Raw genomic sequence first — 23,963 nt, 5'->3', positions numbered from 1 at the left:
GTCCTACAGATATACCTATATTGTACATGCATACATATATTGTACTGTTCATAAATAAATTGCATATACATGCATGGGGCATACATTGTACAGACAATGTATGTATGTTCGTACAAACACAAGTACTTGTATATACATGCGTACATGAACATACATTTTACATACACAAATATTTGCATAAAATGCATATATTCATTGTGTGTAATGTACATGCCTACATTGTTTGCACATACATACGTAATTATTATCTATATACATGCGTACATATATTTTATACCTACAGTATAAGTGTATGTACATGTGTCTGGAACTAAAATGTCTGAACATATGCACTAGATAAAATCATATGTACATACATTTTAGTTACATTCATTTGTACGTATACAAATACGTGCAAAATGTATCATTATAAAATACATTCTACTATCTACTGTAAAATATAATCATTTATAAGAATACAATAGTCTTGTAATCGTGTAATTAGATTACATGTAATCATAATTACATGTAATCAAATTACATGTAATCATATATTTTGATTACTTGTAATCATAATTACTCGTAATCGTTTTTGATGTGATTACTTGTAATCGCAATTACTTGGAATCATGATTACAAGTAATTGATTACTGTAATCAAAATTGTAATCATGATTACAGCTGTAATCAAAAATTTTTGAAAATTGTAATCATGATTACAAGTAATTGATTACTGTAATCGACAATGTAATCATGATTACAGCTGTAATCAAACTTTGTAATCACGATTACAAGTAATTGATTACTGTAATCAATATTGTAATCATGATTACAGCTGTAATCAAAATTTTTGAAAATTGTAATCATGATTACAAGTAATTGATTACTGTAATCAAAAAATGTAATCGATTACATTTTTGGCCAACTCTGATATATATATATATATATATATATATATATATATATATATATATATATATATATATATATATATATATATATATATATATATATATATATATATATATATATATATATATATATATATATATATATATATATATATATATATATATATATAATGGCAATCATTTTGGTAATTTTGTTATGATACCTTTTAGCATGGTATAAAAACCATTAATTTAGTTAAAATCATTTACCAAATGTGTTTTAATAAGAACTGTAATTTTGAAAACCAGAAATTCCTATAATCTGTTAATATCTGAAGGGAAAAATTACCAAATGAATGGTTTAAATACCTTGTATTTATTAACTAGAATTATTGTTTATTTTTACCAGTAAAGCCATTGCCATAAAGAACTTTAATTTTATCAGAATATATTTTTCCGTGTTGCCTGAAGTAATTCCTAAAATCAGTAGACACGCCCTTATCGAATTTAAAAAATTATTCTGATAATTCATGTCCGAGAAAAAATTATAGTTTTATTTAATTTTTGTTACACGAGGCTTGAAGAATCTGATCATGAGGTGATATTTTAAAAAAAATAATAATTAAGTTCTGAAGAATAATGTATAATCACGCATATAATGTAAAAAAATTAGATTATCCAGTGATTAATCCATTTACTTAAGCTACTAGGAAAATAAATGTTTTGTTCATGCCACGAATAAGCATTATTTTTAGAAAACTTGCGTTTTTAAAATTTATAGTCTTTTATAAAATTTATTAAGAAAACTATTTTATGAATAAAATATAACATTTAATTGAAATATTGTGGAAGTTTTATGACTGATTCTCTTTTATAAGCAAATGTAAAAATTTATATGTTTGTACTTTTTTTAAAATTGTTCAAATTAAATTTACTTGTTGCATTTAAAATTTGTTGTCTGACTCATGTTTTCGCAAAATGTTCGTGCAGTGGATAATGCTAATATCTACAGTTCAACAACAGAATGATTATAGGCTTATTTTTGCATACGTTAAAAAAGAGAAATTCATAATTTTTCTCAGTATTATATTAAATCAATTTTAACATAGTTTACAATTAAAGAGATCCTAATTGTTTAAAATTAAATAATTTATATTTTCCTTCTTCATGATTTATAAGATGCAGATAATACCATTATTTAACTATAGTTTATTACCAATATCTATGAATTCATTGTCGAAAAAAAAATAATCCTCTATTTCGGCTAAATTTATAGTTGCTGAAAAATTATAAGTTCCCTAGCAACGAAATAACTTGGACCCTCATTGGACCCATATTTAAGAAACTTGGCTAAATAAAGTTTCAAAGGGTCGTTATTTTTCTTATATTGGCCCTTAACAGAATTGTCAGATTCATCTGATATTTTACAGTCACTTTACAACCGATATCGACCTTATAAAGAGTAATCAACATGTTCATTATTCAGCTAATATAAGCCCTATATTAGCCATTTGTCAGATATTCTAGGACCTATATTAAAAAATCTAGACATCCCAATATTCGGCCTCTCGGTTCACGTTCTTAGGGGAACCATATTGTGCCCAACTGGGGCCAAGGTAAAATTGTTGTTAGGGCTTCTAACAAGTATAAAATTCTACTGGATATTTCCTAAAAACTATAAGTTTTGCATTAAAAGATCACAAAATGTTAAAAAAAATGTTTTAATAATACACGAAGTCCATTTCTGGATCAATTCTCAAAACATACGAAGCAAAAAGTAAACTCAATATTTATCTATGGGTTTATTTATAAATAAATCTTAATTTCATTCATAAAACAAATTGTAAAATCTTACGCAGGGTAAACTAACCAGTGAAGGAACATTTAAGCTTCGTTTTCCTTTTAAATAAATCATATTAATTTCAAAATTCGTAATTTTAGTTAAATAACAATATCAGCATGTTTGTTACTAATTACAAATTACGTAAAAAAATTGTAGAGAACTTACTAATAATATTGTTTTAAAATTTTGGAGGTTCAAATAGCAAGTAGTAAGAAGACCAAGTGAAGGAACAGCTCTTACCCGTGAATGAACACCCAGTAAAGGAACACTTAATTTTGGTTATTTTTTAATGCTCTTTATGAATTTATAAAAGCCATACAAATATTTAAAAACAAGCCTATTCTTGAAATTATAACATATAAATACTTGGAAAATGCAAACTTTTTTTGTAATCATGAAATGAAAATTAAAGTGTCAACATATTAACACATACTGTTCATTCACTGGGAAATCTATGCCCATTATAGGAACATGCCTGTTCCCTCACTGGTTAGAAGTTTTTTTTCGTATTTTTAACATACTTTTGATGCGGAACATCACTAAAGGTACAAGAAAATTAAAGTTTATCTTTTATTTTCATTAACTTAGAAAAAAAACCAGTAAAGGAACACTTGTTCCTTCACTGGTTTTTCATCGTTTGGTGATCCAGTGAATAAACACCCCCTTATCTCAGTACTTTATTATGTTAACATGCTTAAAAAAATAAAACGTAACTTCAATAACTATATTTTGAATTCTCTTTTTCACGCTGAGAAAAATAAAACTATTGCATGCAATTAATTCCCCTTCAAACATATAAATACAAAAACTCACCTTATAATTTTTTCAAAGAAGCAAGGTGTTGCAGAGATAATAACAAATTCAAAAATTTTTCCAGAGAAGTCTATTTGACCAGGTAATCCAAAACATTGCTAGATGACTTCCTATTGTTTGACAGTAAGCTATTGTTACCAATCAATCTAAAGAAAAACTTTCAAATTCTTATTTTTAATCAATATATATGAAATGTTCCTTCACTGGTTGGTTTACCCTAAATAAGTTCAGTCAAAAGTTAATTTATTTGTGTTGCTTGTTCAAAGGCGTGTTGCTTGTTCTAAGGGAAAATGTGCAAAACTTGAATGAAAGTATAACAAGATAGATTATTTCACTATTGCACATGCGAACATAAAATACACTTGCTAAATGCAGCTTTGTCTTAAAATGAATTAGGCAAAAGAACAAAACAAAAAGAATGCAAGGAAGCGGGATTTTACATTACTTAATGGAATTTTGACATTATTTTTACTATGTAGTTTTGAAGTCTGAAACATAAAATTCGAAACGCTTTATGGAAGTTAAGTTTCCACAATTTTGTAACCATTAGCAGTGGGGTCAGCATTGCGCACGCTTTTTCTATTTTCTAGACAATTTGGTACCCATCAATCCGAAGCTGGGTGGGTTTCAAATCATCACTGAGTATAAAACTTAAATCTTTCACAATGACAGCTCAGTGCCTGAACCACTAATCCATCATGGTACAACGATTTCGCTTTTTAAAAAATTGTATTTTCTGAATTTTTTTAAACTTTTTAACTAATATTTTTTAAAGTTTGTATTTCAATTTTTAAAATTAATTAAGAATAATTTACGTCAAAATTCTATTAAAATCTGAGTTTCAGTTTCAATCTAGTGTTTGTTCAATTTATTGGTACCGCGTCTCATGTACATAGTGCAAAATAAAAAAATGGACTACACTGAATGAATGTCTTTTGATCTAATGTTTGGAATTTCGCGTTTTAGTACTCAGTCTTGCAGATTTGAAAGGGTGACCTCAAATATGCTAATCAAATAGTATCCACGATAAAGTTACGAATTCAGACGTAAAGATGTATTTTTTTTCTGATTAAACATACTTTATTTTTGACGGATTCGGATTTTTGACCTCCAAAATATAGGGTGTAACCGCAGTCAGGAAAATATGGTCCCCATAGTTTGGTCAGTCGAGCAGACTGTTTAATGTTAATTTAAATTTTTCGTATTACGTCATAGCTGATGAACTCTCTATGCGAATTCAAAAATTTTTGCACTCAATTAATAAAACCGTTTAACCAAAAATAATTCTATGCAATTTATAACTTTTAGTAAATATTTATGATTTTTTATTATTTTGTTTAACAACAGTCGAAGAAAATTTAAATTGTGAGGTTCAAGATTTTGTACATCATTTTAAAGGATGTAATTTCACACGAAAAAAAAATTTGATGGAAATTGGTTGAATAGTACCTGAGAAATCGAATTTTAAAAAAGCCGTATTTATATTTCTCAGGAACTATTCGACCGATTTGACTCAAATTTTGCTTTTTTTTCATGCGAAATCACATTTGTTAAAACGATGTAAAAGATATAAATCTTTCAATTTAAAATGTTTTCGATTATAATGAAATAAAATAATAAAAAATTATAAATATGCATTAAGGGTTATATTTTTCATGAAATTATCTTTGGGTAGAAGAATTTTATATTTGTTTTAGAATTCGCTTTAAAAGTTCTCAAATTATGGTGATATATGCAGAAAATAAAAATAACATTCAGTGGTTCAAACTTTGGACCGCTCTTCTGACCAAAGTATGGGCACCATATATCCTAGATTGCGGCTACCCTCTATATTTTGGGAGTCAGAAATCCGAATTTGTTGAAAAAAAAATCTATGTTCCAGAAAAAATGCGTTTTGTGTCTGATTTCGTAACTCAAAATATCGTCTGCGCTAAATAAATAGCATATTTGTCCCCCTCTTGAATCATTAAGATTGAGTCCTAGAACGTTAAGATCCTATCATTAAAACAAAAGTTATTCAGAATGGTCTGTTTTTTTTATTTTGTTCTCTGTATTTGTTCATCTCTACTTTTGTGACCATAAGTTTTTCTGTAAAAATGATTTTTTTTAAATTTTGTTCTCCTGTATATACATTGTATTTCTATACTGAAACAGTGGATTTTTTTTTGTGAATAACTCATTCATCAATTTTCATTTTATTATTGATAAACCTTCATAAATCATATTTTTATACTGAAACAGTGATTTTTTTTTGTGAATAACTCGTTCATCAATTTTCATTTTATTATTGATAAACCTTCATAAATCATAATTTGACAAACGGATTCTCTCTGATTTGTCATTTTTCTAAATATATTTGTTTAATGCGACATTTATTTTTATACTGAAACAGTGATTTTTTTTGTGAATAACTCGTTCATCAATTTTCATTTTATTATTGATAAACCTTCATAAATCATAATTTGACAAACGGATTTTCTCTGATTTGTCATTTTTCTAAATATATTTGTTTAATGCGACAGATAAATTTCATGCTGAAATTCTATTTTTAATGATTATTGTCTTGCTTTATATTTGAAGATATATACCATTCAAAAGTCACAGCTTCTAGAAAGAAACTTTGTTATCTTCAGTAATTTACTTTTTTCCTTATAAATAGATTGCTGATAACAAACTAGGAAAGAAATTATTTAAAATCAAACGAATGTCTGATAAATCAGCTTCTAATGATATATAATTAAATACTGCAGGTTTCATTCTTTTATCTCTTTGATTATACCTAAAATATGAATCTTAGTGCATTTTTCATCTCATCAATCATTTAATAATATATTTTTAAAAAGTAATCGCACTCTTTTACTTCAATCCTAGAAAATACTGCTTCTTAATTCGTCAACACATACTTTGTTTGATTATATATTCACGTAAATATAATTTTTAAATGAATAATAATAGTAATACTAAAAAAAGAAAATATGAGTAATAGTTATAATTGGTTTTTGAGAAACTAAGTAATAAAAATTTTGATAAATTGAGTAAAGAGAAGAATATAAGCCTTCATAAATGCTAGTGATATTTTATTCTTGAACAATATTTCATTTCGATATCATAAATTCTATTCATTTTTCACTAAGTACTCTCGTTAAAGCGCTCTTTACATCTTATTGCACAAAATAAATATCACATTGAGGATCACACAAAAGATTTATGAAGTTACGAATCATTAAATTTAAATGCTTTTATCATTGGCTTATAGGGAGCTTAAATGTTTTCTAAGCCAAATAAAGATTTGCCTCTAACATCATCATCCTTTAACGACTGCATTTTTTTCTTATTATGTATGTTGATACAATATAATAATTAGAGTGAGACTTTTTTTATACAATTATGCTTTTCAATTGGCAGACCATAATCTTGTTTTGTAAAATTATTTGGACTCCGATATTCTATAAGACCACAAAACATAAAATTAATGATATAAAGATGAGCAACTATTCGTAGAATAGCTTTTTCGTTTTTATGTTCATTGTATTAGTTGTTTTCGTTTTTTTTTCTGCGTATAACATGTCTTTTGTATATTCATTGGCTAATTGTCTTGATTAACAATTGAATACAAATAGTGCAAATTTTTTAATTCTAAACTGTTAAAAATAATCACGGTATAAGGTATCGACACTTTGAGTGTATCTGTGAAAGCCATTTCAATCTAAATTGCATTTTGACTGTAATTCCATTTCCATTTTAATAATCTATGAATAGGTGTAAAATATAATACGTAAAATTTTACAGTAATATTTTTTTCATTAGAGTCATTCTGTGATTTTATGGTAATTATTACTGTAAAAATTAAACTACATAAGATTGTTTGATCCGTAACATGTTCGCTTAAAAATGAATTTTGTGGAAGAAAGTACCAGCTTCCTGAAAACTGGTGCCTTTTATCGTAATCTGATGCTTAATTCATTACAGTTTAGCCAATGTTTGTTTGTCTCCGCAATATTTTATAATTTTTATTTTTTATTTTATGTGTTTCTTAAATTGATTTATTGAATAGAGTGTTTAATTACAATTCGAATGAGAGAAATGCAAAAAATATTGACATTAAACTATATTTTATCTTTTGTAACATCAATAGAATCTTCTAAAACAATTTGATAGTGGGTAGTAAATTTCATTCAATCCAGTTTCTGAAAACTCTTTTTAGTAGAGTATATACTTCTGTTCCTTTCAGGCTTTCCGATGGCGTAGATCCAGGTGGTGGTAAAACGGCTTTACATTTTTCTTCTTTTCCAGTAAATCCATTGCATATGACTTCAGGCAATTGACCAAATATCATTTCAGTAAACTCCTTGTCTGTTTGTACTGTTGCTTCGTCACAATTATTTTTCAACAGGTCTAGGCTATCGTGGTGTATTTTTCCATAAGCACTAAAATATATAAGAACAGTTGAAGCTGAGACTCTATAAACACGCAATTTAGCTACAAGTCATAAGATGATTAAACATAACATTAATAATTTTTATAACATTTTATTAGAAATACGTTGAAAAAAAACGTGTTAATTTTTAAAACTGTGCACTGCTATAAAAATTCCGAATCAAACTTCAGTATAAATTACCAATACTTTTAGTCATCCGATACTTAAATTATCCTTAAAATCTATTATACCGTTAAATTCACGGTATCGTTATATATTATTCCACAATTTTCACAGTAATATAGAGTGGTAATATAGAGTGATTCAGTGATGTTACGATTATTACTAGTTTAAAAGTAGTATTATGTACACCAATTTTTTTTTTTGTTTCGTAACATGATCCGGGGAAAATGGATTTTATAGTAAAATCTACCAGAACCCTGAGTGCTGATGCTTTTACTTTTATCATACCAAGTTACTTTTTACCGTAGTTTGAGCGGGTATTTTTACAGTGTTGATTGAGTAATTTAAGTATATCACCATTATTTTCAAAATGCTTGATATTGAGAAAATGACTTCATGTAATTGAGAGATGCATTTTTTAATTATATAACTCATCAATCCTAAAACCTTACCACTTGAAACCTATTTATTGCAATTTTTGAAAAGAATTTTGTATATCATTCATACATTTCTTCATATATTCAAGCTTTTTAAAAGATTTTTTTTATTGTTGTCCTTCAATGGAACAGCAAATATTTTCAGATATTTAGCAGTTTAGCATCACCTGAAATCATATAGAGTAACTAGGTTTTCACAAAAAGTATTTTTTAAATCTATTTCAATCAGATGATTTAGTGATCCAATGAATGAATGAATTAAGTCTATAAAATCCATTTTGAGCACAAAATAATAAATTGAAACCTAGTTAGAAAAGTGGAACGGTACATCGTGATTCGTTACATTCAAAACTAGTTTTGGCATTTATTTTTCTTTATTTAAAAAAATCATATATATATATATATATATATATATATATATATATATATATATATATATATATATATATATATATATATATATATATATATATATATATATACAGATTTTTTGTTACGTAACTTTTTTCGGCTAAAAATAGATTTACCGTATTTCCGTATTTCTTTCATTATGGTAACATACAAATAAGAAGTGTTTTTAACTTACCAGCATGCATAAGTTACTTTTTTATCATCAGGGACTTCTTTAAATTTCTCAACGGCTGCTAGGAGATACAGCATGCCCTCTCTCACTTCTTTCATTTGAGACACCTTATTGAGGCATGGTGCATGAGCTATGTATTCTGTCAATAGATGTATTAAGTATTATAGTATGTTAAGTAACTAAGCTTTTTGCATTGTAATTAAAACTTAGTCTAAAATGTAGCAAATAAAATTTATTAACAATTGTATTTAAAATATACTTTTTATTGTTATGGAGCTACAAAAGAAAATATGATTTATTGAAAAATGTGGTTGACGGAAATAGAAATAAAAAATTGGAGATATTTCATTATTTTATTGCTTTCCATCTTTTTTTCATAGTGCACAGACTAGAATACATTTTTATTTTATAACCGTCGTTGAACAGCCGACCCAATTCCATGGGTTTACGACTACTTACGTTCAACTCCGTAGCCTTGTAATTTTGAACCAATCCAGAAGACAAGGAAACTCTTGGATCAGTACCCCCAAAGGTATTGATTTGTTGTGGGCACATGGAGGACTTTGAGACTCGACAGATTTAACGTGCATCAGTCACCATTTACTACCCGTGAAGTCTTCGGCCGGCGAGGATCGAACCCACGACCTCTTGGATATGGGCCCAGCGCCCTTCCGACCAGGCTATCCCGGCCCAGACTAGAATACATTAACAAAATTTTAGTTTGAACAAAAAAAAAGTTCTTTCCAAGAAAGTTTATTTTATTTTTATTTTTAAAGCATATTCTCAACAAACGCTTAACGTTTGTACTGACACTTAAAGATTAGAATTAAAAATATTTTTGAATATATTTTTCTGTTACGTTTTTGATATATTTTTTTAATTGCGTCATTTCAATTTCACGCTATGAAAAATCTGTGAGAAATATAGATTAGTTAAAAACATTTTTTTTTATGATCATTGATACTATTTCCTCTTTGAAGATGAATGTATAGACTTCAAATGCAAAGTGAAATCTAACTTAAAATTATTTCAAGTGTGTTAACATTTCTTTATCAACTAAAGCGAACCTAATGCTATAATCTAGGGGCAAATGGTGCTTAATGAAACATGGGAATCGATGAAACATACAGTCTAAAATCACTCAAAGATTTTTTGCAGTTTTGATATGCGTCTTTCGACTTCATTTTCTAGGTGCTGGTTAGATATTCATGTATCCGTCTCTTTACATAAGTAGCAAATTAAGATTAACTTACTTCCATTGGAAGTATGTTTCATTTTCAAAAATTTTCGTTTTTTTCTTATCGTTAAATATAATGATATTTTTTTGTATACATTTCAATTTTACTGTTATTATATACATGCATCCAAAACCAGAATTAAAAAAAATATCAAATCTTGGAAAGCAACTTTTTTACCAAGTTAATTTCCCCTGGGTATAATGAAAAACATTTCCAGATGAATATATTCATTTGAAATAAAATTTTATGGGTAAATATAAATCCAGTGAAAAAAACCGAATAATAGTTTTCTTTAATAAAATTAACTTATTTTCGAAGAGGAAATGGAAAAATCGAAACATGCATTTTGTGATCATGGGAAATTTGAAATTAGCTGTAATAATGGGAAATTAGATGATTAATATAAGAAAAAAATAAAAAAATGAAAAGAATGGTTTATTGTTTAAACTTTTTATAATTTTTTAAACTGTAACAGTAAAGGAAATTGCATAGTTAAGAATACTTTTTATTGCATTTAATATGTATTTAGTATAAATTGCTGTATTTATTATGCAATTTATTATGTAATAAAATGCCTAGAAATCAAGTAAAGATGTTTAAAAGGCAATTTTGATGAAACTGACATAAGAAAACTTTTAAGAATGTTTTGGATGGAGAGAACAAGAGCCTTTGCTTACTGCATGAATTGTAAGCATGTTATTTAAAGTAGGTGTAAAAAGTTTAGAAAATATGCTTTACTAAGCGAAGAAACTGAAGTATCTTTGAAGTTTTCACTGAATATAGCGTAAACAGTCTATATTTACCAGTATTAGCTGTATAGTTACAAAACAATGTGATATTTGCATTTAAAAAACTTTGCGACCAAACTAGATTTAGATCAATGGTACAAATGCTACCATTGGACTAGAAGGTAAAAAATTAGCTACCTGATAATTAAGAAAAAAAAAGATTGTAAAGGTTGAGTTTTTGGATTTCATAAACATAAATCAAGAAATCTCAGATACTTACACGTTACGCTATTACAGAAATTAAATGTGATGGAGTTTTTAGAAGTAAAGACGTAGACATAGATTGCAGGAGATAAATTTAAATTATGCTACATGTATAATTTAGACGAAATTGCACGGATCATGCACAGAACTTCCCAATCATGATAAAGTTCTCAGCTGAAGAAGCAAAAAACAAGAAGGGCAAGAAACATCTGGTGAAACAATGTGTGAATTTAAATATTTCTGAAAATTTCTTGGGTTGTCCTTTATTGTTGTTATTTATAGTAAGTTCAAAGCTTTAGAAGTCAAAGGAAATATCATTTAAGTATGGGAATTTATTACTGATTCGAAATATTGGTCAACCCTTTTTTGTTCATGGAGTCAGTTTCAAGCTTTCGAGAGCATGGGCGTTTTTCCGAAGAAAATGCAGTGAAGAATTACGAATCAATCATAATGATTTCCAAATTATAGTTTCTTGCTGTTTATTGAATCATTGTTGTTACCACCTCTGCCACCTCATGAAAGTTAAAAAGTTGAAAGAGTAAATATTGCGACTAACTTCATGCGGAGATAAGGCTAATCACCAGGATTAAAATTGCGCAAGAGCCCATATCCATAAATACCATCGTAATTCAGACTAGAAAAAATAATTGTTTTCATTTTGCAATATGTTTTTCTAAATTATGTTTATTTTTCAATGAAAAAACAATATGCTTCAATCTATAAAAAAATGTCAAAGAATAATATTATTGGCTAGGAAATACTTAATCACTTCTCTCAAAAGAATCACTTTACTCAAAGTTAAGATTCATAAATGTTATAATTTATAAACACAAGGAAATTTATTAAAAAATTCAATTACATAAAGTTAAATACAATAATAGAAATTAAATACAATAATAAAAGATTTTGAAGCTTACTTGCAGCCAGAGGAGAGCCCTTTGCACAGAATTTATGCCTAAAGTCTTGCAAACCTTCAGTTGTCAGAGCGATTAATTCTTTTTGTAATGGTGTTACGCACGCATCAATGAACTTATCCGCACAAGTAAAAGCCTTTTCAAGTTCGCTATTAAAAATTTTAGTTGTTTTATTTTATCAAAATGACTGTAACAGAAATAATTAGAAATTTATGGCAATGGTTTTTTTTTTGTCATTAATAAGTACTATGTAATTTTTTTTCTATACATATATATTTGTTTAATTTATCTGGGAACGATTTTGTACATACTTAGCACATACTTAGAAAAAAAATTGTATCAGTTTATTTCATTAAAAAAATTATTTTCCCAAGGATATTTTTTTTATCTAATTTGGAAAATTTCATAGTTCAAAATTCATACTACTTCTATTGACATTACATAATTATGTAAACAAAAAACAAAAAAAATTAACAATTTTTTATAAATATTAGTTTTTAATTATGCATAATTTATCTTTCAATTATTTGTTAGCAAACATATGATAAACATGAATATAAAAGTAACAATAATGGATCACATTTTTCTTTGATTGATAAAATAATTGAACTGATTAATTAATATAGTAAAATATTTCTTCAAAGAAAAAGAGGTTTGTTGACACAACAATACAATCTAAAGTTACTCAGGTTTTTTGTTTACTGTATGCAATGCTAATTAAAAAAATGAGTTCCGGTGAATTGTTATTTGACATTCTGAAACAAAAATTTCGTTATGAGGAAATTGATGTTATTCAACTTAAAAGAAGGCAATTTTAGTTTGAAAAACTAAATGATTAAAACTTAAAGTGAGAGTAAAATTTTTCTACTCACCATATTTTGACAAATTATGCCACAAAAAAGAATTGACTCATAATAATAGGTCAGAGGTAATTGTTAGTTACTCTAACAAATTGAAGAATCAAAAATTAAAAATTGACGAGTTATCATTAAGCTGTTTATCCACTTATTCAAAATTAAAAACTTAACGAACTAATCCTGCGATTAAAAGAAATTACATTTAATAGTGTATATAGATAAAAATATAACTTTTTGTCCTGGTACCCAGGCTCATATAATTATATATAGAAAAATATTTGTTTTAGTAAAAGTTTTATTCTATAAATATTAAAGTAAATGAGCAATAATTACATCTTTTGTTTTTTACGCTATTTTTTGAAAGATACAATTTTGAAAGATACATTTAATTTACGATATCAGTGACATAATTTAAAGCATGCAGCAAAACTGGACACTTTTCTGAAATTAAGAAAGAATAACTTAAGAATGAATTTGTATCAAATTATTATCAATTAAGAAGAATATACTCATAGACTGATAAATATTGCCTTTTGCTTGATTTTCTCTTTCGTTTTCGCTTGTCTATTTATATAATTTTGTCAATTTATTCATATATTTAAATACATGACTTATATTATAATTTTAATTTTGTCAAATGAATTGTTGTTGAAGTTTTCTATTTTATCTGTGATATACGAGTATTAGAATCAGATTTTTTAAATCAACTTACGTGCACATTGTTTCAACCTCATTTTCAGTTACGGGTATGGATCCTTTATCAAGTGTGTCTAACCAATCAAGTGCTATATCTACGCATTTGCAGAATTCACTTGAATGACAGTTATCAGACAATACCAAACAAGGAAATGCTGCAAAATTTAAGAATATATACATGTAGACAGTCATAATATTGAAAAGTTACTTTTTAAGTGTTCAATGCAATGAATCAAATATTATATCAAATATAGTTTTGAAATATTAAGCTCCCTGGAGATTGGTCTTCTAGTGATTTGAGAGAAGGAGTTTTTGCTGTGAATTCAGCTATGTTTCAACAAAATCAACAAAATCAAATATCAATAAGGAAAATTCCAATTTTATCTAATTCTTAGAAAAAGAAAGTAGTTTCTAGGTTCCAAAAAATTGAATCATGGAATGAATTTAAACAAAGGATAAAGAAAAAAAAATTTAGGAAGCTTGACTTAAGGAAAAATTAAAGTGGTGCTTATGAAAATAAAGTTAGGGAAATCTACAATACTGTTATTGTACTATAATAAGTTTTGCTTATATTGTATTTTCTATAGGAATTAGACTTATAATATTGCATTTTATACATGGAACTACAATATAAAATTATATATAATAAGCATACAATATTATATTTATAATATTTTACTTAATATTTAATAAACTCGGATCAAATTACGAAAAAAGGTCAGGCAGTCACATTGACTGCATTTTTTTCGATACTTTCAACTTTTTTTCTAGTTCAATTATTCAATGTTGGAACTTTTGATTTTGAGTAAGCATTTTTCTACTTTCTTCAGTTAATTAGCCACTTAATATTTGATTTTGAATAAAATTTTTCAGCTTATTGTGATTACATGAAACTAGTTTCAGTTCATTTGTGGGGAAGAGGTATGGCACATTTAAGTCTTACATTCAATTAACGCTTTTCATTTTTTTAAAAAAAAAATGATTTATCTTCCACTTTGAAGAAATGTTTTTTTCTTAATTGGAGAGAGACGTATGATTTAATTTTATATTTTAATTACATCGCATTGAATCATATTTTCAATTAGTGCATTTTAAACTACCTAAAAAGTTAAAGAAAAAATTTACAAAATGTTTTATTAAATTGGTTTATTGAACGTTTGAAATCATTTTCGTTGCTGTTTCAAAATCATTAAATACGTAAAAAAATAGAATAGTATATGTGCGTGTTATTTGAGAAGAAAATGTTTAAGAGATATTTGCTGAATCTTTTTTAGTTGGTCAGCAGCGAGATTGACCAGCAACAATGCAGTACTAAAATTTTAGATTGATAGCTGACTTTATTATATAGTTTTATTCCTTTTTTTCCCTTTTAAGTATCTATTAACGTACACATTTAGAGCAGTATACTCGATTTTGGTCATCGTACGACTTAACTTTGCATTTAATCCCTTTCTCTTTCACTGTACGACAATTGAAAAATCCATATACCTCACCTAATTATAATAACTGTTTTCTAAATGATATCGAAAATAAAATATTTTTACTATTAAATAATATGTGATCATGAACTGTTGAATGATACAAGCAATTAAATAAACATATTTTTAAAGCTTATTATTGAATGTTTATTAAGTAATAAGCATTTGTTGCGGTGATGTATTTTATAATGACATAATGAGAATTATATTTTTCATAGTGAGCAATTATGTGTTTTTTTCTAACTAAAAACAAACCGTACATTATACTTTTTACAAAAACCCTTTATATTCAGAAATTATGCAAATTTCAAGCAATTTATATGTGATATCCTCAAATAAAAATTAAACTAAATGTCTTTGCAAAATTTTTAATCTGTAAAATGATTACTTCGCAAAATAAATAATATCATATGTAAGAAGGAATTTAAAATTTGAAGCAATTCATTATACAAAAGGATGCAAAGATTAAAAAAAATCTGCTTAAAATACATACCTATTGCAATTCCTAAAATTAAGAACAGTTTCATGCTTATACAACGAGAAATTTTTACCAAATAATTGATTATTAAAATGAGAAAGATGGTTTTTATATGTATTTCGCGTAAATATCATTTAATTGCAAAATTGGCGAAAATATCATTTGATACATCATTTGATACAATCATGTTATTTGAAAAATCATTCATGCATTGAAAATTTGAAAAGTGAATATCATATTTTATCTTATTAGTCATATTTGAATCAAAATACTACCTTGATTTCTTTTTTTCCTTGTTATTTTACTCAAAACTTCAAAATTGTTCGTTACGATTCCATCCTTTGTCTTAATTTTTAATGTCTCTAAAGTCCAGACAAACAAATTTGAGAAATTACACAAGAGAAGCTTTTTTTTTAATGTTTCATGAGATTATTTTATAAATCTTAGATACTTTCGTATCATTGATTGCAAATTCTGATTGGTTTCTCTCTCCAATTAGCACTTTAATGACATTTTAAGTCCAATTTTTCAAAATGCACAACATAAAAACGTTATATATTACAAGGGGTAGCATGAATGTTGCGACAAACTTCTAGGGGAGTTAGGGCACGTCATTAGGAATAAAATTACAAATAAATTTATGCACGGAAAAGTTATCATAAGCCACTGACGGCCTTTCCCTATTATAAACTGTTTTTTCGTATGCTTCTGATTAGATCACAATAGAAAAGTATCTGCGAACGATGACATTATTGGACATGGGTTCCTAGGTAATTTTATTCCTAGTAATGCATTCTAACCTCTAGAAGTTTGTTGCAACATTTACGTTACATATAAACTTTTAACTTCCTGTTATAACATTAACCTGTTATAATTTTTAACCTGTTATAACCTGCTGCACCATTTACATTATATATAAACTTTTAACCACCTGTTATATATAAACCTTTTTACCCACTGACGTTTTAGCGAAAGGGCTCTAATTGGGAGAATATTTCTCCCCTATACATTATTTCTCTATCAGAGTACATGGAAAAACAAGGTTTGTTATGCGGAGAAAACTGAAGTTTAAAATACAACTTTTTATGTGCAGAGCCATCTGTGGGTTAAACTTGCACATTTCGAGAAAAAAATGGACTAAATAAATCACTTTATTAAAAACTATAGCTTCATGAGCAAAACCAATTGTAGTTTTAAATACTCACTCCCGAATTAGGTAAGAATAATTATTCAGATAAATGCAACAAACAATTTGTTCTCTAGTGTTATCAAGCAAATTTGTGAAACACAATTTTATAATTTGAGGAAATTTTAAAGCAAGTAAATTAAAAATAATAATTGAATGTGATATAGAATTAGAATATTTGAATTACAATAGCAGTGAAAAAAAGAAAAACTGAATTTTTTTTTTCTTTTTTGGTATAAATAAAAAAATCAAAATTGTCCTAGGTAGAATAAATGGTAAAACTTTAGAAATACTTAGTAAAAAAACAAGTATTAAGAAATTGAAATGCAATTGAGTAGAGCATCACAACTGTTAAAAAACTATGTTTGTTTAAAATAATAGCCTATTAAAGCATCGAAAGGCAGAAGTTTTTTATTCTATCGTTCTTTTTCCTCATTGAGGTTTTCATCAGAGGATCTTTGCCTCTTTAAATAATATTCAAAAGTTTCTAACTTTGAAACTTTAAGTTTTTCTTTTTTTTTCCCTTGGATGTGTTCGTGGAAACCGAAAATTAACAAAATTTTCATCACACTTTTCATAGCATCATTACTCCTTCTAAAACAGTCATCTCATTGAACATATTCCAGCATTCTGATATCGTTTATAAAATTCTACGGATTCATAAGGCTCCCATAAATATAAAATAATGTAGTTGCTTACATTTATCTTATATGAAAAAATATTTCTATTTTTTTAATTGTCAACTGCCAGTTACATTAGCCGTTAGGCCATTAAACTTCTTGCTTGCCAATAGCGTTGGAATATACAAGAAAATTCTGTCAGTGCTTCACACTCGTCCAAATGTTCTGCCGTTATTGGCCGTCCACTATCACATATAACACGCAAAGGTGAATCGGCTAGTCCAATGCGAAATAAATGATTCTGTAGACAGTCATGCCCCGTTAATAGTCTAAAAGATGCAACCTCAACTGATCGCGGGTGGTCAGGAATAAAAGATGAGTTTGTTAAAAGAACACTCCAAGGCTTGCCAGCGCAAGCCCGAGTGGCAAAATTTCTAAAAGTCATTTGATATATGAGTGATGTCAGCAGTTTAATGGAATGGAGGCTTGCTTTAGTTTTGGGCTATTGGAGAACTGCAGCTCCTCTTTTGGCAAGCATATCTGCCATCTCATTTCCATAAATACCGCAGTGTGTGGGCACCCATTGAAAAGATATCTTGTGGGAAAGTCCTTTTATGATTTCTTGGCACTGCTTGACTAACATGTTCTTACACTCTTGATAAGAGGATACGGGGCCGACCGGCCTGTGTAGGGGGCAGGGAACTATCCTTGCATCAGAAAGGTCCTGGGTTCGAATCCCGGGAAAGGCATGAATGTTTCTTCTTCTCTCCCTGTGTTATATGTCCTTTCTCCTTTGTGTGTGAATGTGACCCGCCCTATAAACGGGTTGTGGTTGTGTAAATAGCGTGGCAGAAGTCGAATTCCTGGCCATAGATGGCGCCACTGAAAAACAGGAACAATCGCACCCCCACTGCTTAAACAGGCATACGACAATAAAAAAGAGGAGATGGCCTGCATTGCTGAAGTTAAATCTGAAAGGATAACTGTTTTCTTGAAAGAGTTCTGTATCAATGATAGTTGTTGAAGAGCCATCTGGAGGGCTTTCATTTCCCGATCAAAATGCGTGGAGTAAGCTCCTACGGGTAAGTAGAAACAGGAAAGTTTGCTAAAAATTCCTTTGTTTGCCCCTTGGTCCCTAAGGGTCAGAGAACCATCCGTGTATATATGTATCTATTCCTCAGCAGGAAATCGCTGCTAAATTGTTTCAAACACAATAGCTTTTATTTGCTCTGGACTCATTTCTTTCTTATCTACTTTTATATTCAGGTGGTCCAACTCCACATCAAGAAAGCTATAGTCCAAATGGTTTGCCAAAAACAGCAGTGCCGTTTTCAGTGATCTTATGACATTGTATTGTTCAATGCGAGAGACACACTGCAGGAAACCATTTTGCGTCTTCAAATTTCTTTGTCTATTATTATCATAATTCCTCCAAATAGAATTACTTGGCAACCGAATAAGTCTCTGAAGGACAAAAGCATTTTTCTGAATTAGGTTGATCATTGGTTGGTTTGCCGAAAGCAACTGCATTGCCAAAATGGGAGTAGTTTTAACAACTCCGGTTATAATGTGCAATGCCTGATTTTGAAATACCCCCAGACGTTATATCACATCTCCCGTTTCCGAGATCAATATCTCACAGCAATAATTTAATATTGGTCGAATATACATTTTATACGTAGTGTTCAGAGTCTCTCTATCACATCCCCACTTGACGCCTGCTAAGCGTTTAAGAATAGGTAGCATACGTTCAGCCTTAGAAACAACATGCTCTGCATGCCTTCTCCAGCTTAAACGCATGTCAAAAATACAGCCAAGATAGGTAGCACCACCCGTCTGCAGTAGAACCGAATTCTTATACATTACACTTGGAGTAAAGCTTTGTCTGTTAAGAGTGAAAAACTGACGCGTGGTTTTCCCTTGATTCACTCTCATATTGTTAGTGGAACACCACTTCTCTAGTCTCTGGAGCGCAGAGTTTAAGGTTTGGTTTAAACCGTCTTGTTCTTTTTTAGAAGCTCTGGCCCATACTACAAGGTCATCGGAAAAAAGGGTGGTGTTTACGAGCCCCTCTGATTCTAAGATGTCTGGTAAATTGTTGATAAAAATGTTAAAATGAATGGGGACTAATAACTGTGCCCTGAGGCAAACCAGTCTCAACTTGTTTATATTTTGAAGTACTGGTGCCATAACGAGTAGCACACAAACGTTGGGTCATGAAATGTTTTATCCAAAGGAACATTTTTCCTCCAACACCCAATGTTTGAAGCTTTCTGACTGCTTTTAACCTCCAAACTTTATCATACGCAGCTTTGAAATCCACATAAACATCCAGTACCGAATTTCGTTCATCAAGTGCATCTTTAATAGACTGGCTTAAGGATACGACTTGTTGGCTTGTAGAATGGTAATTTCTAAATCCCGCTAGTTTGGGAGATATGAGGCCATTGGTTTCCAAGTACCATTTAAGACGGGCAATTATCATTCTCTCCATTAACTTTGACAACACACCGGTCAAAGCAATTGGTCTAACTCCTGCTTTGGTGTGTTTTCCTTGACAATTGGAGTCAAGATGACCTTTTTCCAGACAACAGGAACAGTCGAGTTCCAACTCTTATTATAGAGCTTAAGGAGTACATCCAGGGTGTTTACACCAATATTCTTTAAAAACTCGGGGTGGATATTGTCTGGACCTGAACTTTTTTTGCCTTTCATTTGTCCGATAGCTCCCCGTAATTCTGAAATAGTGAAATATCTATTAAAAACTAAATGTCTCTGAGGGCATGAAGAAAATTCCCTGATGATTGTTTTCCTAAGGGTCTTCTGACTCTTCTTTAGATCGCTTCTCAAGCGTTGTCTTTTGCAATAAAGGGAGTTAAAAGCATAGGCAATGTTCATGTCATCCGTCAGTATTTTTGAGCCCACTTTCATAGGTTCTCTTCTCACACCACTCTCCTCCCTTTTCACTTCATTGACAAAATTATAAATCCTTTTTCCCTCCTTTCTATAATCCATATTATTAATGAAATCAGTAAAACACTTTTTCTTTGCCGCAGTAACTTCTCTTCTAAGGATAGCTACATCTCTTCTCCATGTTTGGACGTCTTTAGAATTTTTAGTTTGTTCAGCAACATTTCGAGATTTAATGGATACGCTCTTTAATTCAGTCAATCTATCATTTCAGAAAGCTCTGAACCCTGTTTGTTTACCTCTTGGCATCCACTTCTTGGCGATTGTTAAAATCAATTCAGAAAAACCAGAGAATGATTTATCGACGCTCATCTCAGGATCTAGAAATTTGGGTGCCTGCAAAAGGATAGCCTCAAGCTCCAAGCAAAAGTTTTCCCAGTTTACTTTCCAAAAATTTCACCTATTTCTGACTTTATTTACTAAAGGGAAACAGGACTGTAATCCAAAGCTGGTCGTAATCATGCGATGTCCAGAACCTGGATCATAGATGACCTCTCTTCTTGCATCTCCAGTTAAATCAGCAGCGACTAATATCAGATCGGAATTTGTACCATTTCCATTATAATGAATATATGAAGGAATATCCGTGTTCTGGAAAATTATTTCTATTCTGCTTGAGTTGATCAAGTCTTCCATTATCCTCCCTGCATGGTTATAATCATTATAATTCTATCGAGGGCTGTGAGCATTAAAATCACCACAGAGGATAACTTTATTAAGGAAGGACAGGCCCTGACAATTTAATTTATTATTGTTAGGTGGGCTATAACAAGCATAGATGGTGAAATAAGATTTTTGTTTCTAACGTCGATTTTGACCAGCTCAGCCCCAATAAGAGAGGCTAAATCATTGACAATGTTGAATTTGGATGTCAAGTTCTTTTTAATACCAACCAAGATTCCACTAGCGATTCTTCTTGATTTATGCAAAAATTGTAAATAGTAATTATCAAACATGAAGTACTTTACAGTTTCTGTAAATAAATTTGCCTCAAAAATAAGAAATACATCTATTTGTCGGCCATTTAATTCAGTCATAAGCTGCGTTATCTTTTATCGAGAAAATCCACCCGCATTCCATTGGACTATTACTAAGCGCTGTTTGTTCTTAGAAGGACAGTTTGAAGGATTTCTAGGAGCCATTGGCAAGCGGCATAGCTGTAGCAGATTTTGCGTAACCCAGGGTGCATCAACGAGGTGGCCTGCTACTTTACACCCCTATGAAAAAATATGTCTGGTTGATCTCACATCTATATATATATATATATATATATATATATATATATATATATATATATATATATATATATATATATATATATATATATATATATATATATATATATATATATATATATATATATATATATTATTTTATATATTATATTATGTATTATATATTATTATATTGTATATTATATATATTCATATATTATATATTATATATTTGAGTACACACATTTAAGACTTAGTTTAAATCTCAAGAATCCTGGGTATCAATATTAAGAAAAAGAAAGTTCTTGTTAGCAGAAATCTTTTTCCTAGGCTTAAAAAAATTAAATGCAATTGGTTGACATGTTGAAATCCATTTTTCAATCAGTTAAATGTGTCAAATATATGTAAAGACGGATTTTAACTTTTTAACGTAAATATTGATTAATTTGGCTATACTTTCTTTCAGTTTCTAAACAGCGCCATTAATGCTTAGTTTTTGCTTTGAAAGGTATTGTGCATTCTTTTAACTTAGAAAAAAATTATAGCAGTTTCCTTTTAGAAAAAAAAAGATATAATTTATTGGTTTGCAAATTAATCGTTGCAAATAAGTGGTCAGTTCGATTTTGGAAATAATGCTATGATTTGATTTATTTAGAGAAAAGATTAATTTTGGTACAAAAGATGTATTTTTTTAGTGCCGATAGAAAGATAAAATTTATATTTCACCCTTATAGTTATGTTGTACTTGAAACATCACCCTTGTAATTCTTTTCAATTATCTTACTACAAATTTGGAATTATACTTGAAAAAGTGCAACAAATACCTGTTTACTTATAAAATCATGTTTTGAATAATATCCCCTTGAGAGGGTGTCATACTATGGGAGAAACTTTTCATGGCAATTTCACCCCCAGAAGTAATTTAAAATTTAAAACATAAAAAAATGAGTTCAGGCAAACCTACAGTTCGTCATGAAATTTCAATTGCTGAAAAATAAACTAAAACTATCAAAAGGCAGACAAATTACCGAGAGAGAACTTCTACATTGTATAATACTAAGCTATCTTCTCATAACTTTTTTTTTTACATTTTGATATTTTGAAAATTTCTTTTCAGTATTTGAAACTTTAAATCTTACTCTTAGTTTTTCTGAATTCCCTTTTTTATATACTATAACTTTTCAATTACTTATGGAGATAAAAGGGACTTTGCAATAAAAAAATTTTCACATGGTATAGAGTCATCTTAATTGTTTTTATCTTCTTTTTTTTAGTTTTGGTACATAGGATATCTTGTATGTGCCTGGCTAGAACACAAAAAATGAGATTTTTTTCTGTGCCAGCTAAAAGATAACATTTACACTTCAGCCTTAAATTATGCTCAATTGTAATTTTTCCCAGCACCCTATGTTTTTTTTTAACCTGTAAAATATCATTCCTTATAAGTTCCTTAAAAATAATATCAATTATCTCAGATTTTTCTGCTTTACATCACGTTTAATATTTCATAGTTTTGCCACCGTTACAATAATATTTAATGATATAATGCATTACTCATATGTAATTCAGTATTTGTTTACTTCAAAACTTGCTGTGTTCGTTAAGTATTGGGATATTGACTTTAATAGAGCCATTTGTCAAAATTTCGTCAAACATTCATTTTACTGTTTGCCTGTAAATTAGCACTGTTGTTTGATGATACCTTTAATTTACTCAGTCCATGTGTTTTGCATTCGTTTCCACTAAAACTTTATAAAAGGCATATCTGCCACACTTTCTGAAATGCATTTTGAAAAAATAAATAATGAAAATACTCTGTTTAGTATATTAAATGCTGGTATATTACATTTGTCACTGTAATCATATAGGGATTTCAAAACAACTTTTTCATAATCGTTTTTTTTATCGCTCTACGTATTTCTTATCAAAACTTAACAAATCGTACGTACTTAACGTACGATTAACGTACGTAAACTAATAACTGTTTCCACGAAAAAAAGAAAGAGTACTAAATTTCTTTTACTACTTACTTAATAGTTTGCCACATTATATATATAAATATATCTTTAAATTATTCTACTACTGTTTTTGTAATTCTGTAGCCTGTTTTAATTCTAAGAAGTTCCACCCATGTTAGTATTTTTCGCTGATTCGCATGTCCTCTCGGAAAAAAATG

General features: G+C 28.8%; 2 protein-coding genes across 2 annotated transcripts; both read right to left on the bottom strand.

Moving 5' to 3' along the window:
- Window positions 1-7,617: 7,617 nt before the first annotated feature.
- On the bottom strand, window positions 7,618-15,904 carry LOC107454129 (uncharacterized). Its single transcript, XM_016071200.3, has 5 exons — window positions 15,813-15,904; window positions 13,858-13,996; window positions 12,292-12,437; window positions 9,148-9,283; window positions 7,618-7,951 (listed from the first exon to the last, which is right to left on the bottom strand). Exons 1-5 carry the CDS (start codon window positions 15,844-15,846, stop codon window positions 7,696-7,698), a joined length of 711 nt encoding a protein of 236 aa, XP_015926686.1. The 5' UTR covers window positions 15,847-15,904; the 3' UTR covers window positions 7,618-7,695.
- Window positions 15,905-20,117: 4,213 nt separating this feature from the next.
- On the bottom strand, window positions 20,118-21,209 carry LOC107454121 (uncharacterized). The gene is made up of 2 exons (XM_016071192.3): window positions 20,994-21,209; window positions 20,118-20,759 (listed from the first exon to the last, which is right to left on the bottom strand). The coding sequence occupies exons 1-2, from the start codon at window positions 21,207-21,209 to the stop codon at window positions 20,118-20,120; spliced, it is 858 nt and encodes a 285-aa protein (XP_015926678.3).
- Window positions 21,210-23,963: the final 2,754 nt, after the last annotated feature.

The sequence above is a fragment of the Parasteatoda tepidariorum genome, chromosome 2 (genome assembly GCF_982258835.1).
Source record: "Parasteatoda tepidariorum strain Cologne lab strain chromosome 2, Ptep-v5.0, whole genome shotgun sequence".
NCBI classification, from domain to species: Eukaryota; Metazoa; Arthropoda; class Arachnida; order Araneae; family Theridiidae; genus Parasteatoda; species Parasteatoda tepidariorum.
This window is presented reverse-complemented; position numbering and strand designations above follow the sequence as displayed.

Excerpts from the sequence above, each read along its gene's own strand:
- LOC107454129 (XM_016071200.3), bottom strand. The coding sequence starts at position 15,846 with ATGAAACTGTTCTTAATTTTAGGAATTGCAATAG. Across the intron at positions 13,997-15,812 it reads AATTTTAGGAATTGCAATAG|CATTTCCTTGTTTGGTATTG; the intron begins GTATGTATTTTA and ends TAAATTTTGCAG. Across the intron at positions 12,438-13,857 it reads GAGGTTGAAACAATGTGCAC|CGAACTTGAAAAGGCTTTTA; the intron begins GTAAGTTGATTT and ends AATTTTTAATAG.
- LOC107454121 (XM_016071192.3), bottom strand. The coding sequence starts at position 21,209 with ATGGAAGACTTGATCAACTCAAGCAGAATAGAAATAATTTTCCAGAAC. Across the intron at positions 20,760-20,993 it reads TACAGTCCTGTTTCCCTTTA|AGCGTATCCATTAAATCTCG; the intron begins GTAAATAAAGTC and ends ACTGAATTAAAG.